The sequence below is a fragment of the Oryzias latipes genome, chromosome 15, assembly GCF_053564925.1.
Source record: "Oryzias latipes strain Hd-rR chromosome 15, Olatipes_Hd-rR_3.1".
NCBI lineage: Eukaryota > Metazoa > Chordata > Actinopteri > Beloniformes > Adrianichthyidae > Oryzias > Oryzias latipes.
The window spans coordinates 13,196,425-13,214,541 of NC_136251.1; the positions used below are offsets into that span (position 1 = coordinate 13,196,425).

The 18,117-nt window shown below is 39.8% G+C and overlaps 1 protein-coding gene across 2 annotated transcripts; it reads left to right on the forward strand.

Moving 5' to 3' along the window:
• The first annotated feature begins 1,181 nt into the window (after window positions 1-1,181).
• c1d (C1D nuclear receptor corepressor) lies at window positions 1,182-3,112 on the forward strand. Of its 2 annotated transcripts, none has more exons than XM_004076992.5 (5): window positions 1,182-1,232; window positions 1,467-1,602; window positions 1,805-1,871; window positions 2,317-2,372; window positions 2,478-3,112. In XM_004076992.5, exons 2-5 carry the CDS (start codon window positions 1,471-1,473, stop codon window positions 2,685-2,687), a joined length of 465 nt encoding a protein of 154 aa, XP_004077040.1. In that variant the 5' UTR covers window positions 1,182-1,232; window positions 1,467-1,470; the 3' UTR covers window positions 2,688-3,112. The 2 variants fall into 2 exon arrangements, with proteins under 2 accessions (XP_004077040.1, XP_078787908.1); XM_078931782.1 differs by lacking the exon at window positions 1,182-1,232 and adding an exon at window positions 1,259-1,385.
• Window positions 3,113-18,117: the final 15,005 nt, after the last annotated feature.

Consider the following 18,117-nt stretch of genomic DNA (forward strand, 5'->3'; position numbering starts at 1 on the left):
CTGTTAGGTCAACAAACAAATATACGAAGTCTCAATGTGTCTTTTTTCTTTCAACTTCAATCCGTCCAGGGTTAACGGCTGAAGAGGCTGAGAAGATTGACCAAAACCTTTAATTGCCACAACCCATAAAAACATCTGCAGCTGATCTAACAAATGCATGTTTCTTACAAATTTGGCTCCATTTGAAAGGAAAGCAGGCTTTAAATGGCCTATACTTGTATAGCGCTTTTCTACCTTCCTCAAAGGCCAAAAGGGCTTTACAGTCACACCGCCATTCACACACACATTCACACACTGGTGAATTTGGTTGTCTTTTTTTTACACTGGTGAACTCCGCTGCCAAACACTGACACCAACCTTTTCACCACAGCCAAGGTGGGCTTCAGTGTCTGGCTCAAGGACACTTCAACGCACGGTGGGAATCTAGACTGCAATCTCCCAATTGGAGGTCGACCGCCTTACCACAGCACCACGGACGCCCCTAAAGGGCTGAACTAAACGATGTATTCCCCAGAAGCATTGTTACTATACAGAATCTACCAAACAGAAAATGTTTTTCTGACATTACTTCATCTTAAATGAGACTGTGATGATATTTTTGCCTATTATGATCCATATTTGTAATCTAGTTTTTGTAGATATAAAAATAAGTTTATGAAATGACAGAATATGAACAATTTACAGTGATCAAACATGCAGAAAGCAGTCAGGTCTTGTCCTTTTAATCATGCTAATAAAGCAGAGGATGTTCCTGAAATTCCCTTAATCCTATTTAAAACACAAATGTCTACAAACTGATTTTATTACATACATGATAGTCATTATAACAAAGAATTACAGCTTGTAAATATAGTGATAAGAAAAGCATTAAAACCTTAGATTAAAAGTTTCAGACGAAATAATGTTTAGGATAAAAAGGCAAAACCAAACTGCTTTGTCTCAAACTAAAGAGAGTGTCAGGTTTTCAGATTGATTTGAAATAGATACAATGGACAGTTATAAATGTAGTTTTTAAGAAAAAAGGAATTTTCTTTTAGTTTTTTTTACAACGGATTTATTCAAAAGTTACATGTTATATTCAAATGCTGGGTGGAGGCAATCAACGTTGACTCACTGGCTTAGTCTTTTTCAGTCCTCCAGACGACAGGGGGCAGTAATGCATAAACAGGAAGAACCTCACCGCCACCAGTCAGAACTTCCGGTTTGGCGTTTGGAGCACGCGGATGCTAAAGGTAAATACATCTGTTATTAACTTCTAAATAGCGCAGTTTACACTGAAACTGTGGTTTCTAATCTTTTACTGGTTTCCAAATTTTACTTAATAATCGCAAAGTTGGTGGAGTAATGTTTCCGCCTCTGAACTGATGCTCCAAATATAACAAAATGTCAGACTCACATAATCATTTGCCGGTTTCATTCTGCTGATGTGACTTTTATGATGATCCCGTCGGACGTTTCTGTTCCAGGACGATGGCGTCTACGGAGGAGGAATACCCGTATGAGATCGACGAGCAGCTGCGGAGCTTCGACTCCTCCGTGACTGCGGTGAAATCCATGTTGGACAAACTGATGTCGATGTCCAGAAACGAGCTGCTCGTGAAGGTAACGTGGATCCAGACGCAATAAATGTCCTAACAGCTTCTGTTTCTGTCAGGGAAAGGTGTGGGAAGGCCAGAGAGTCCAGCTCAGCCACTCAGTCCAACTCTCCCTATAGTCTTTTTGGCAAGCCAAGTCTGAATGTGACATAAAGCTGGTGTTTGTCACTGTTTGTTAAATTGTATTAAGTGCTGTTTGTGTGACACAGCTGGATCCTTTGGACCAGGCCAAACTGGACCTGATGTCTGCGTACACCCTAAACTCGTTGTTCTGGGGTAAGTTCTGGAGTCTACTCCAATCAAAGTTTGTTGGGATTTTGTGTTTTGTTTTTTGGATCAAGTAAAATTCTGTTTAAAGTGTCATTTTTGAGGATTTCTTTTTATTAAAATCGTTGTTAGTCAGGATGCAGTTTTAAAAAAAGATCATTTTGTGATGAAAAAAAATTCTGCTGGGCGGCCACAAACTCCCTGCTCTGGTCTGGTAGCAACAGAGAGAGGAAGGGGGCGGGGTTAAGTCCCACCCACAACTCAGGTGAATTTCTACTGCTTCTCTGCACAAACTATGTCTTGGAAAACCACGCAGGTTTTTGGATTTACGCTTCTTACTATGATCATAGTAAGAAGACCACTGGGAACGCTTTTACAATAGATCAAAAGATGATCGAGTGGGGCTTTGAAGTCGTGTTTTGCTGCAGTGTTGTCTCCTCGTTTCTGTCTACAGTGTATTTGGTGACTCGAGGAATAAACCCCAGAGAACACGGCATCAAACAGGAACTGGTTTGTGCTTCCTGATTTTTTTTTTCCTGCTTTTTCTCTGAAGTCTCATTCATTTCAGTCTCATTCATTTCTAGTTGATCTGGATTTTGCGTTTTTGTTCTGCAGGAGCGAATCCGGGCGTACATGAACCGAGTCAAGGAGATTACAGACAAGAAGAAGGCGGCGCGCCTGGATAAGGGCGCCGCCTCCCGCTTCATCAGGAGCGCCCTTTACGAGCCGGACGACAAAGACTCCGGGAAAAAGAACGAGTCTAAAAAACAAGCAGATTCCACAGCCGCAGAGCCGCCTCCAAAACGACAGAAACAGAGGAAGTGAAGGAGGAAGTGTGTGCTCCCATGGCAGCACGCCATCCACACAGAGGAGATGAAGAGTTCCTGAGTGACAGCAGCTCACCTGCTGTTGGTGGAAGGAATCCTCTGAAATCATTTTGGACACAAACAGGAGGATTCCATGAATCTCACTGTTTTACGTTAGTGTTGAGTTACACTTTCACTCACCTTTGTTTGTCTTTTTTTTTTTTTTATAAGACAAGCTGATTATTTTTTTTCCTTTCATTTGTTTATATATTTTATCACAAAATGTGTCCACATGGAAAAAACAGCTGCTTTTATGTTTTTAAGGAACTAAAGCCTTTTGTGGTTGAACATACTTTAGTTTAATAACTATGTATGAAAAAATGACCCGAGTTGACAAATGAAAACTACAAATACAAATAAATCGGGTTTGATTAACAGAAACAACTTTTCAGTTGTCCAAGAAGATAAATGTTTTTTTTACATGATATAACACAATGAGAATTTAAAATGCAAATTTTTTTATTTAATATTTTTAATATTGAAGTCTAAATAGTAAAGTGTATTTTTCATATTCCAAGCTTGAATAACATATTGAATTGTCAATTGAGAATTGGATGTTACTTTGAAAAAACTTCCATTATATGAAAAATGCCAATAATCAGAAACATGTGTTCAAAAGGCTTTTTAAAAAAGTGGCATTCACAGAACACGAATCTTGATGAGTAAATATCCCAAATTCTTTTCCTTTTTTGAATCGTTTTTTTTACATTTTTGTAAATTTCAAAAATAATTTTTAAAACACTTGCTTCCGAGGTCAAATATGCCAACGCTTCTAACGTGGCTGACGTGTAGCGTGCTACAAAGTAGTTACTGTGAACGCAGTTAAAGTCTGACGGAAGTGTGGATTCATCTCTGATTCTTCTGTCTCGCCTAACATGCCTGATTGTTCAGTGCGCCTTACATTTGACATGATTTCAAAGATGGACCATTCATAGATGGGCCGCCTTGTAGTGTGGAAAATGCAAACACTACAAAGGAAGAGAGCCAATGTGAAGCAAAATTATGCTTGAAAAGTAAAATGTTTTATTAGGTCATTACTGGGTTTTGAATGAGAATAATTAACCGTTCCAATGTGGCTCAAACCTTTGACCTGTTTACCAGCAGGACCTGCGTGTTGATCACAAACAGCTGCAGAAGTGACAAAACCTTTTTCCATAAATTCCAACGCCACATTTGATAACGACGCATGATGGACGTCCTTAATTTCCTCTGCTCAGCTTTGATCTTGACTAATTCCCTGCAAGTCTCTGCATTCAGCCTTTTAATCAAGGCCAGGAAACAGCCAGGCGATGACTCAGCCTCGTAAGGAGGACTTGGCTCTTTTCCGTCCTCATTCTTCTCAATGGCGGCATCCAAAAAGGCACAATTGTTTAGCTGAGCTCCACTCAGGAGAACTCTGTTCAAAGACGTCTGTCAAACTTTGTCGGATTAACAGTCTGATCTACCAATCGAAAAATGCGTCATTATTTAGTGTTTCCTTTTCCATTTTCCCTGTTCTGGTGTGTTCGCCCCTCCATTTCCCTTTTCCTCACATGATCTCACTAGAAAGAAGTTAGGCCACTGGCAAGGAAAGTTTGAACAAACAAACTTTCTACATTTTAGCCATACAGACTTCAAACCCAAATTTTCTTGTGGTTTTTATGTGTGAGCTCACGCTTTGTGGGGAAGTTTACATTTAATCATCAGCTCTATTCTGACTTTTCTTACCCCAGTGCTCAGTCCTATTCAGAAAACCACCAAAAAGTTGAGGGAAACGGGTCAATCAGAGGATTTAACCCTTCAACCCCAGAGATGTTACCCACGCTCTTAGACATAACTCTTTGGCCGTTTATGCGATCAACGTTAATCAGCGGATTTTTGTTGATCCCATGAACTGCAAAGCAAAGCTGCTTTTCTCTGCTTCAAAATCCACTGGAATTACGTGAACTGCGTAAACAATGAAAGAGTTACGGTAGTCGAAAAGGATGTAAACACTGGAGCTAAAGCTCTGGTGTAAAATTGTAAGCATATTATTGATAAACCTGAATTTTTAAAGATATTTTTCTTTATTGCAAGCTATTCAGAGTATTGAACTGACCAGTCAGAGGCCTCAACAGGAATACGAACATTTAAAACATTTGATTGACTGATTTCGTGTAGCCTGCTTTCAAGCGGTAGGGGTGTGGCCTTCAAGCAAGCTCACTCCTGATTGGCAAGTGCTTGCCATAAATATGATGACTCAGACCGACCAGAACCAATCCCAGCTCACTGATGATAGTTCCAACATGGCAGCGTCCATATTGGGGGATGTTACCCGATATGGAGTGAGTGATGTCACACTCACTCGATCCAGCTTTCATTTACAGTAAATGGTTCAAATCCACAGGTTGTCCCAGCTCCTTTTTCAGCCTTAACGCTTTGGATTGTTGGGGTTGAACCACCAACAGTTCCTGTGACTGCAGCTCCCCCAGCGGAGGGGGGAAAGGTGGAGAAGATGTCACTCACTCAGGTGTGTCACAGCAAATGGAAGTTGGATTTAAAAAATAACCAGAATCAAGGAGTCGGAACCTGTTGGAAGATCTATTTCAGCTGTCTGGAGTTATGTTGGACCCAAAATGCAGGAGAACTAACTTGATGCAAAAGCTAAATAAACTACAAAGCGTTATAAAACCAAGAAACAGTCAGGAGGATTAAGTTAAGACGACTTGAACCTGCTGTGACTGTGACAAAACCTGGAAACAACGTTAAAGAAGAACCACGAAAATTGAATAACAAAACAAACAAACCAATGGACACAAACCTCTCAATAGCATTCCCAACCCGGATGGTGTTTAAAATTCCTCCAGAGTTCTGACTATGAGGCATTTAGATCCTTGGATCACTCTATCAGACACATAGGCATCCAAATCCTACGTCTAAACCTTCAGAATCTTATAAGCTTGCGTCAGTTTTCCTTTATTCACTTCTGCCAGCTGGTGACCACAGACGGGTAGACTTTCCGGTTGCTGATCATGACCTTAGGTGCGCAGGAGTTGATTGCTTTGGCCGCACATCCCCCGACACTTGGTCAACCAAAAGCCTCAGTTGCCAAGGAAATCCAAAGTTTACTTTTGTTGATTCTTCTGAAAATTACATAAACCTGTCCGTCATCCTAAGGCGACCAAAAACTAAAAGGGTTGCTATGGAGATCAAATGAACAGCCACCATTTTAAAAAAAACGTTTTTTTCTATGAATTTGTCCCGTGCAGCTCTGACAAGGGTGGCAGGGGTGGAACAGGATGGTGAAGGACAGTGAAGGGCCTGAAGCAGCCACTCAGCAAGCGAGGGCAGGTAAAAAGGAGGCGACGGGGAGTGAGGGTGGGATGCACCTGTGGGCCATGCAACACTGCTTGTGGATTTAACTTTTTGTTTGTGAAGTTTAAATAGCTTGAACTCGTTTTAGTCACTACTGAGAAACAAAACTACAACTACAATGACATCAGCTATACAAACAGATTTTCTTTAACTAAATACAGACAACAAGAAACAAACAAACATTTAGTCTGAGAAGCTCATAATAATAATAATAATAATAATTTTCTGTTGTTTGAACTGACTCTCTAGTTGTGGCTGCACATTTAAATCTTTCTCAGGTATTTCTTAATTGGTATTTTATTTTTACATAAAATATAACCTTTCCTCAAAGTTCAAACTTGACTTAATTTTTCTTTATGGTGGGATAAAAACTGTTTCTGCTCCTGTGGGATATCAGTATTTAAGTTTGTCACTGCTGAGATTTCTAGACTTTTTCCAGAATCGGTTCCTGGACGGGGTCATCGCAAAAGAAAAACAAAAGCTTGAGTTCTCCCCATGACCCTCCGGCACTTTGCATTCCTGCGGGCCCTGAAGTGCACACGGTTAGAAGGTGACGCCACGCTGAAAGCACGCACAAAGAGAGGCCTTGAACTCTCCTCCCTAAACACATCACCATCACACTTCATTAAGTTTTCATATTTTTCATTACCCCCCCAACTCATGTATTTAATTTGCAAACCAGCTCAGACTTGAGGGCGGGGCCTTCCATCTGTCAGTTTGTTAGTAAATGTGACTGCAGATCCCACGTTTCTGGACGTTTCAACACAAAAAAAGCTGCTATTAATCATTTTTTAAGTATAAATAAAGTTCTTGGGATTGAAGTCTGCTGTTTAAAGGAGAGTTAGTGTGTTTCCAGGTGCAGAGCAGCTTTGCTTTTGTCCTTGTGAGAAATTCTGACGTGTGTCTGTGTGTGAAGGCCATGTGGCATCAAGGTGAAAGCAGGCCTTTCCCTCGGAGGTGCAGGACGAACCCCCATCTGCCTTTGAGGATCTCCAGCACTAATATCCAGAATATTAGGCAGAAAATGTCGTGCAGAAATGCGTAATTCCCGAGACCACATTTTCCCTTCAGGTTCACGCGGAGGCGGATGAGAGCGCAGCTGTCTGGACATAAATTTTCTAAAGGAATGCCTTCGGCCCAAGTTCCTCTGTGCAGGAGACCCGAGTGGAGATTCCTCCCCGCGTGACGAATGGCCGCCCTCAGGACCCCTTAATGCGGAGAGGGCTTTTTGTGCAGACATGCGCAAGGTCACCGGTTGCCAGGTTCTGCTGCAGAGGTCAGCCAACTCCTCTTCACAATGAAGCTGCTCGTGGGAGCCTGAACAGCTGGAGGAGAAGACAAAGGCAGCTGGAAAGCTTCATGCAAAACTCTTGTGTTCTTCTGCACACAGAAGCTCTGGTTCCATCCAACTTCCTGGATAAGTTTTAGAGTCTGGGATGTTCGGCATCCCAGAGACCTGGAATCACATGGGTGGTGGTGCAAGGACGAGAAGGATTCTGTTTTTTTTGGATAAACTTGGTATCTTCAGAACTCTGAGATTGACTGTACATGAGAACTGAAATGAGTGACTCCTCCCCCCTCACGTACCAAACAGGAAGTACCTGCTGGCTCCAAGAAGCCAAAACCCCATAGACATCTGTAGAGAAATAAACAGCTGTTACTCAGTCATTATAGTTGTCAGAATAACCATTCTTGTTCTAAAACCCTTTCTGTTCTTGGTAATCCTCCTTTTCTCTATGATGTTTTTTACATAGTGAAAGTTATTCAATAAAAAGATGTGGTGTCACGTTGAACGTTCAAAACATTATATTGCCGTATTCTCCCGGGTTGATGGTAGGGGTGTGGACCTCCAACAAGCTCACTCCTGATTGGTGGGAGTGGTTATGGAAATACTAACTCAGACCGATGTCTTCCGGTTCTAACATGACAGTGTTTGTATTGTGAAAAAATGGCGATTGAACAGATTCATTTGGTTGGTCTGGTTCTCTACGGATGACGTCACTCTCACTCGGTCCAGTTTTCTTACGCTACTTTCAGTCCAACTCCGGTAACTTGTGTTCAAGCGACCACTTCCAAGGAAAAGTCTATGCAAAATTCTTGCAATCACGTGTCGCTAGGCAAGTTTTAAAATCCATTTTCAGCCTCCATGTACAGAACACGCTGCTATTGAAGGCCTGTTGAAAGGTAAACCAGTTTAACTTTGACCAATCAGGGACTCTGATTTGGTAGTGACATATGACGGTGTCCCCTTTAATTCACTGAATTGCCAACCGTTTGAAAATTGATCATAGAGGAAAAATTAATAATCGTCTTTCATATATCGGAATGGAGATGAGAAAGAAAAAGCCTGGAGCAAGAATGACAAAAATTTGCCCCGCTTCAACATTTCACGTCGAGCCAACTGTAGATACATGCACTATTATTGGGTAGCAACAGTCCAGTGTGAACACCACGTGCAGATTCAATTCAGCACATTCTTGAACACGCATCACTTGCTTGGTGTGAACATAGCATAATGCCTGGGGGAACTGCAACCTTTAATGCTAATATGAGCCATTTTCGACCAGTTACTTGTAACCAAAATTCAGTGAGAGCCACAAATCCCACATCTTGTTTAGAAAAATGGTTTTTATTTGTGTTTTTGTGACCACTAAGTCATTTTTTCAAACATGTAGTTTCCAAATATTTAGATTAATTGTTTCATAATTCAATTATGTTCTTCAAACCCAAAGAGCCACAATAGAGGGATAAAGGAGCTACATGTGGACCCTCAGGTTCCAGACCTCTCTCTTACACAGTAAATAGTGCAAACAAAGAAATCCAGCTCAGAGTTCTCCTCTTCTCAGTCTCCTCCTTAACAGACTCCTCTGAGCTACCCTTGTTACCCCCCCTGCTGTGATAAAATAAGGGGGTTTACGGCGTATCAATAACCCCTCTCATCTCAGTCCTCCTGCACTTTCAGAGCTGAGGTTTACATCCGAGGAGCCCGGGGCTAACAGCTGTGTTGGGTACTGTAAAGGGATGAAGGGCCTCCACTTTTATGATGATGATGATGATTCAGGCTGAGGGAGAATCCAGCAGGAACTACTGCATCTGCAAATTGTCATCATTTTTAAAGACTGAAATTCAATTTATTGTTTACCATTAGATAAACGGCAAACCAGATCATCCAAAGCCTTAGCAGTACATAAACTGCTCAGTAGAAACTGTTTGACCAATAACACATAAATGTGTTTAGTGACAAAAGCAGAGATTCCCGTGTGATCAAATAAAGTTGTGTCAAACAACAAAACGTTGCAGTACCTCAACTGACCAGAGGGGCTGGCGCTGACAGTGAGCAATTTCCCGTTAACTTCAATTTTAAAGTCTTGATTTTCACCCGTCAAATTAACTTGTGCTTAAACATTTTTTTTACTCAGTGACTGAATATTTCATTCATGAGAACTCTGGAGGGAGTGGTATACATTTTTAATCTGTAGTTTTTTTTTTTGCTTCAAGAGGGTGTGCAGTTTTATGATTGACAGACGACTGTCGCAGTGGATTCTGGGAACGTTTATCTAGGTTCCTCCGTGTTAGCTTTAGCATTTACTCAACATTTGTTTTCTGTTCTGCTGTGGTGCTGAAAACTCTTTTAACACGCTGTCTGGGAGTTTTCTATTATCTTATATCCGGTAAGTAAAAATAAATAAAAAAGACTTTAAATTTTACATAAATTAAACCATAAACATATTATAATGTTCATTTCTGTTCATTCCAGTTATTCGATTTAATTATTTTCAAAATGTCTTCAAAAATATCTTTATTAGTTTTTATAATTTTTTAATGTTAAAAAAAAAATTCTCAGTATTTTCATTTGTTACTTTCTTTTATCGAGGCCATAAGGGTAAAGATTCAGATATGCTACAGTAACTCAAAAACATCCTAATGTACAGTGACTGACGTCATCACACAGGCGATCCAGAATAAAAACAGCTCCTTTGATTCTGGGCTTTCGCTACAAAGTTAAGAAACCCAAAACTTGAGTGATTGTTACATATATGTCTGTGGTCAAAGCACTAAAACAAAGACAGTTTTGTGGACCTAAGGCAGGGGTGTCAAACTCGTTTACACCGAGGGCCTCATCAGCATAGCGGCTAAGGGCCAGATATAACCTTTGCATGCAAATAAATGTAAAGAAAAATAAATGTAACTACTCCGTAATGTTAAATAACTCATTATTTATTTATTATGACTTTTTAAAGTGACAATTACAGATGCATAGAAAACATATGTTTGCTTGTCACTCTAGCATAAATCCTTTTAAATGTTGTCCGCTTATTAAAACTCCATTAATGAAGGATCAAATTGTCCAAGTGAATACAGAAAAATAATATAAAACCGAGCTAGAAAGAACATGTATTACACATGTAACATTTTGTCTGCATAGACACATAAGGCCTGCAAACATTGAATAATTATAGCAACTACACATAAATAATATATAATCAACTAAAGAAAGTTTTTATATTAAGACATTGAAAACTTTTATGCTCTCGCGGGCCACATAAAATGACATGGCGGGCCACATTTGGCCCCCGAGCCTTGAGTTTGACACTTATGACCTAAGGGATTACACATATTACATTACAATACACACACATGCACACATATATATATGTATGTATATATGAGAAGTAAGAAGACAAAAAGCATATACCACATAAAACAATCAGGCCTGAATAGAAACACTTTCAGTTAAAATTCTTTTCAAAAATAAAAGGTTTTCAATTGACTTTTAAAAGAATTTATAGAGTCCAGGGAATGTAGAGAAAATATCCTTGTTATTTGCACAAAACTGGACTTCAAACTCACCATGATGTCTTTGTTGCATTGAATCACAACTCGGAATATTAAAGTAAGAAGAAACAGTCAATAAGGTGCTTTTTTTATTGCCCTGTTCCTTCAACCCGCCACTAGGGGGCAGTCAAACACAAGAGTTCAGCTCTGTTCTTCTCTCCTTGAGCTGTTGAGGTTTCCCTCTCCCAGCAGAGCAGATCAGAGAAGATTAGGCCTCGCTTGGCCAGTAATCGCCCTTATCGCACCAGAAAACGACAACAATAGCGGGAGTTTAATGGCAGAGGTAATTGTTGTGGAAGTCCCGCGTTACGCTGCACAGTTGTGATGAATGACAGCCGCAATGCACCATGCTGTGAGGAGATTGCTGCTGCATGTTGCTCTTTAAGCTCATTTGTTATGGCTGCAGCTTCACCCTGGGGTTGTTTAGCTTTGGAAAGCAACTTAATTCAAACAGGAAATTTCTTTCTTTAGTTTTTTTTTTTTTTTTTACATAGAAATCAACCAACAAATTATTTATCGTTACTGAATTAAAGGACAAAGGACTTGGACTAAGTCTGATTTTCGCAGCAATCAAACAATCATAGTTGGACTGATTGTATCTGCTGAAAAATATTTGGAAAGTTAAACTTTTCTTATTTCTGCATCAACCTCCTGCAACAAAAAAGCAATTACTTTAACAGACGTCTGCTTTTCTTGCAAATTTTCTTTTGTCAGTAAAAGTCTGTATGTCATTAAAAATGCAGAGTAAACTCCAATGTTTCCCCTTAGCTGCAGGCAATCCAGCCTAATCATGATCTAATACAGTCACTTTCTGCTCGGATTGACATCAATGTTTTTTTTTGTTGCATTTGTGATTTTGTACGCTCGATGAAAATGTGTGTGTTTCTGTACTGGACCTTTCCTACGTGTCTAATTTTTCTTCCTTTTTTTTTTCTTGTTTCCTGGTGAGACAGCTGCAGTCTAGACTGTCAATCTCACATCACTTCATCGCTTTAGGCCCGAAAGACAAATCAGGAGGAGCGCCCAGATATGCAACTCATCTGATAAGAGCGGCGGTAAGAGGATCCACGCCGGGCTGCTCTAAACTTGCATGAAAGGACGGCTTTGCAGCCTGACGCAGCGAGCGCCCTAAAAGGCTTCTGGGCATCTCGGCTTTGTCTCAGAGCTTTGATTTCTCTACATGAAAAAAAAAAGTCAAGAAAGCTGCCAAAAAAAGCAGAAACATTAAAATAGCTCCATTCATGCATGAAAACGGTAAAAAATATTAAATAAAATACCAAAAATAACACAATAATAAAATTTGATCAGTTTTAGCCACTCATGTTTTCACATTTTTTACTAAATACATTAAATATTTTTATTATTTTATTTTATATTTTATTTTTAATTTTTTAAATATTTTTCTGTTACATTACATTTGACTACACACTTGAATTCTTTACTAGTTTGTTTTAATTTAGTAGGTTTATGCTTTTATTTTCTTATTCCTTTATTCATCTAATTAATTTCTCTTTTCATTTTTTAGTTTCTTCATTTCTTTAGTCTGCTCAATAATGCATTTTAAATTACTTATTTTCATATTGGAATGTTTTATTTTTATGAGAAACCTGTAAGAAATTAAAAACAATAAAAAATGTAAAATAGAAAACATTTTTTTAGAACAAACTTTATTTTCCAAACATTAACCTCCTTCATTTTTTTCATACAACCTCAGTGCCGCTTATAATTTGAAGCGATTTTGAGAGGTCCATGGTACTCTGTCAAAGTGCTTCGTTACTGTAAATACGCTAACATGTAGCGGTCTCAAACTGAGCTTTATTTTTTTTAGCTGATGTTATTCAAACTTCTTTACATGGGACCAGCACAAAAAACTATGGAAATTCTTGTAGACTTCATTTAATACGTGCAGCCACGATGCACATTGCTGCCCGTTTTTTTTAATACGTCCAAGGCTGGATTTTGTTGTTGGCCGCATGTATTTAATATTAAATTTAAAAGTCAAAGTCCTATTATCCGTCACGCACCTAGGCGTGTGTTAAATGTTCCCCACATTTGATCCCTACCCTGGAGGAGCAGTGAGCTGCAGAAACAGCCACGCTCAGGAACCATCTGATTTATTAACCTTAACTTTAGCCCCGCCTCCAGGTTCCATGGGGTCAGGAGAAAAGTTCAGCGCTGGCCGCACATATGTAGAAAATTACGTGCGAATAGAAACTTTTTATGTGTTACTAACAAGGCTGGGAGTTACAGGTACTGTGAACATGCTAATGCAGCTAACACCTCTAAAACGGCTAATATGTAGCGGATTGAAACTGTGTTAATAACAAAGTAGGTAGTTGGTGAAATCACAATGAGGTTGGAAGTTACAGGTATTACTGCTACTAACAGGGTTGAGAGTTAGCGTAGCCTTATGTATGACATAAGCAAAGATAGTGCAGAAAATGCGGTAAATATGTTTACTTAGGAATTAAGAAAAAAAGGAATATTTGAAATATTGGCTAAACTGATACTTGCTTTTTAGTATTTGGAACCATATTGTAGGGCTGGGCGATGAAATGATAATTAAATATATGTATCGCGATATAACTTTTCTCAATAGAGGAATCGTTATAGATTTTTACTTTGAAGGGTCCGAAATTAACATTCACCAGTTGCGAGCATTTTCAAAGACGACCTGGTTTCAGACAACATGGCAGCCTGAGATCAGTAGCTGGAACTTTATTTTTTTTGTCTTAAAAAAAAATAATTCAACTGGCGACCCTAACAGTTACAGGTTATGATTAAATCTTTTACACCAGAGATGCAAGACAACAAGTCCCAGAATCAAGTATTTTGTAAGCATCCATCATTTTTTTTACAAAGAAGAAGCTGGGAGTGCAAAATATAAGTGCTACGAAACAAATCAACGATGCCTGAGACAAGGGAAACAAACTCTGGCAGGAGAAACATATGTTGGCACAACAATACTGGTCTAAAGCCGCTTTTCTCTTCAACAAAAACACTGATTCACATTGATCGCTTTAAGAGTTTAAAAGTCTGCAACCAGCTCCCCCTCGCAGTTTCTCTTCTTTGGCGAGTAAAAGTTAGAGGGTTAGTCGCCACATGGCGAGTAAACGTTTACATAAATGCAGTCATGTTTATCAGCCCTCGTTTTGGTGAATTTCTTTGGTCCTCTCCTCCTACCGTCTGCACGCGAGATAAACAAACGCATGCGGGAAATCCTTCAACCCCTGTGGTCACTTCACCCAGCAGAACATGAAGCAATTTTAAACAGGAACCAGTCAGAACTGGAAGATAAAACTGATTAATAAAAAGTGTTGATTTGGAGACAGCGCTCTTTAGCATAGCATCACTAGCATGCTATGCTAACGAGCTATTCCGTCTATCACCTAAATGTAAACATGGACCGGTTTAAAGTCGGACAGTATTTTCACGGTTGGGCCTTTAAGACGTGGTGGATATGACATTAATAAAATACTGTATTTTATTAATATAATAACAGAATTGAATCCACTGTGTTTTAGCAGCGTCTTTGTAGCGTTACAGAGTTACACCAAAAAGTGTGACCTGTCAGATCCTCCCGCCCCTTCCCTTGTGAGAGCTGCAGCTTTAATGTCAATAATATAAAATAACAATAATCCAAAACATTATACTGTTTTGAGCGTGCTCAATCTCAGACTTAAATAAAGGATAATTCTCCAGCAAATACATTGATGGTAAGATCTGCAAAGCAGCAACAGTCTAAACTACCAGAAGAAATTCTGAGAATTTGCGTTTAGTTTCTAGCTTATTCACAGGATGTTGACAAAAATGTTTGTCAATTTTATGTTTGTCCTGTAAAACATTCAAATTTATATATAGAATTAATGTGTTATTTTTAAATGGAACTGATCAGTTAAGCGGTCTGTTTTATTTTAAAACTCAATCATGGTCTTTCAGTGCGTCTGTTATGTTTAAAGTATGATAGGAAAAAAATATTCAAATCTAAACAACCTGCTGATGATTACTCTCCTATGAGCAGAGTGTTCACATTTGACAAATATAGTTATTTGGATAATATTGTGAGATATATTCTTATCGCCTGATATGATAAAACTAGATAAAACCAGCCCTACCATATTGTTTTGCTCAGGATACTAGTATAATATTTTAGTATTTATAGTGGTGTTTGGTCATATTTGTCCTTCATAGTTGAAGGCCCTTTTGACTCTTTGTTGGCTGATGAGTCCCTCAACTGGTCGCTGAATGTGTCATTAGTTCATGAAGGCAGCGTTTCTCCTGCTGCCCAGTCCAGAGTGCTGCGGCCTTCAAAGGCTTCTATTATACTTCTATGGAGGGTAAACAGAGGCTCCCGAAAAATCAACGCTCCGCAGAGTTTAAAGCAACATGGTTTATCACCGAGCCGGCCTGTTGGGGTGTGACCCCGTTCCCACAGTCCCAACCTGGCACTGAAAGTGCTGCCATGTGCTCTGCACTTACCAACATGTGCACAGAAACTTTCCTCCTTTCTGAAAGAATTTAATCCAAAAAAATGGTGCAGACTCATCAAAATAAAAGTAAAAATATTCAGTTATTTATTAATTTTTTTGTCTTTGATGCAAAAGAATGCAGACATAATAGAAAAGTCCGCAGAGATTACACACAAGTCAGACTAAATGAAAAATTATATTCTGATTCAGTCATAGCCCCGCCCCTTGCATACAATCACCAAGGCAACAGCAAACCTTTCTTAGGTTTACAGACAAGAAAATCTCTGTTCATGTTGGTCACACCAAGTCTTAAATTAAACTCCTTTAGCGACGACCTCTGACCTCTGCTTGGAGGGATAAAAGAGCCCCATGTGGCTCCAGATGCTCAGGTTGCAGACCCCTGGTTTAGATGCTTTTGGGTCATACATGTGGATGATCCAGCGTGGCAGAATCATGAAGGCATATGCTCAATGCTCATTCTTTTTCAGATCAGAGGCCTCAGGCAGGAGCTCATGTAAAAGAAAATGATTGTTTTCCTGCTAAACCCAAATTAGCATTTAAAGTTAATTTCATATTTCATACTTTTTTTGTTTTTTTGTTTGTCTTAAGTCTTTAATGCCCTTTTTTTTTGCTTTGCGTCTGTGAAGAATCCATGTCCAGAAGAGCGAGTCATGAATAACTCAGGCTGAGGCAAACAGAGTTGCATCTTTCTTAAGCTCCTGTGGGGATCGTACCCCAAGCTGCAATCGTACCCCAAGCTGCAATGCTCTGTGGGACTGTGTCTTTATCAACATGTCCTCGGTTTAGTTTAATTAACGCTGGACAAATGATGGGCTCCCATCGCGGGTCAAGGTGATGGAGGCGGCTGAGCAGGTGGAAAATCAATGAGGTCGACTTCCACCCAGCGTATCGACCACTGGTCAAACACGGCCGCCATCGACTGTTTACACAGGAGCGGTGTTTAACACTGATGCTCACACTGGCCGCTCTCACCTTTAGAAAACTGGGTTAAACTTCTTCATCCTTTCTAACAAGGTTAACTGTGTGAAAGCAGAGTTTTGAGAGCAGAATTTTTTATTACATGAAGCCTTCAGGAAGCTCTGAGCTCCTTTCACAACTGTTAGCCCCAAATAAATGAGAAATGCTTTTATACGTTTAAAATAACATTTATCACTTTAAAGTTCCACTCCGATCATCTTTTATCTATTGTAAATGTGTTCCCAGTGGTCTTCTAATCATGATTTTGTTGTTTTAAGCCAAAATAGAAATCTGTGTCTTTTCTAGGACATATTTTCTGCAGAGCGGCAGGAGTTCATTGAGCGGGGAGCTTGTCATTTACTACATTGCAAATATGATCTTTTTCAAACAGCATTTTTTTCATCTGCTCCTTATTTACAACAGTTTGAATAAAGAAAAACTCAGAAATGCAATTTTAATCTTAATTTTCTTAAAGGGCCCATATCTTGTGATGCCATCAACTTTTTGAGCTTTCAAGTGTAATATAATGTTCATTCCTCACAAAAAACTCAAAGCGGTATTTTGATCTGTTCACGCATTTCTGAATATTCCTCTAAAACCTTGCGCTCTGAACACCAGCCCCTCCCACCCCACCAAAACGAGCGGGTTCTCACATTGTGATATAGATAAGTAAGAACAGCCCCTTCCAGGAAGAGTCTGTGCTGTCAGCATCGCACCCAGGCTAACACCCACACACACACACACCCAAACAAACACACACACACACCCACACACACACCCACACACACACACGCACACACACACACACCCACACACACACACACGCACACACACACACACACACCCACACACACACACACACACACACACACACACACACACACACACACACACACACTTTCTCCACAGAGCTAGTGGTGATTGCCAACGCTTTTAGTTTACATTGATTCACAAAGATTCACAATAGCATTTATATTCCAACAGTGTCCTGTCCCCAATAAATGTTGGGTTCAACAGGTGTTCCTGTTCGTTACTTTAGATGCCGGTCTCTAATAGTGGCCGGGTTCCTTTAAGACACCCCCCCTCCCCGGGTCATGCATGGACGTGCAGACGCCGGCTGTCTGTGGGATCTGTGTTGTGAGCCAGTGTAGCGATGGCCAAGAAACGCTCGTTCTATTTAGCGTTTAAATTTCGTGTGCCAAGGAACATTCTGGTGAGGAATCTGCACCACATTTTGGGGTGGATCCTACACGACTCAGAGAATGGTGCAAGCAGATGGGTGATATTAGGAAGACATCACCAGGAAAAGGAGCAAAGGATTTCCTGGTGGAGGTGCAAAGACAGCGAGCGATGAATTAGAAAAACTGGTGTGAACATGGATTATTGAGCAAAGACGGAGGGGTGCGCGTGTCTCCAGGAAAATGATCCGCATGAAAGTGAAGAGGATTTTTGTTACAGAGATTGATGCTTCAAAGAGAAAAGAAACGTTCACAGCCGATGCTAATCAGAACATAATACAATATTCTCATCGTTTCAATAGATCCTGAAACGTTCATCTGGTGTCGTCTGCATTTTTTGACCGAATTCCACAGCAAAATGAACCCATCAGCCGCCACCGTTCTGTCTGTGATGGAATGAATGCTGGTTTCTGATAAACACCTGTCTCTAATAAACGCAGAGCTTTATGCTTTGTGTTTTTTTGTGGTAAAAACCTTCCTCACTTTAGATGAGGTGCTGCAAAACAATTAATAAACTGTTAACAAAGTCAATCAA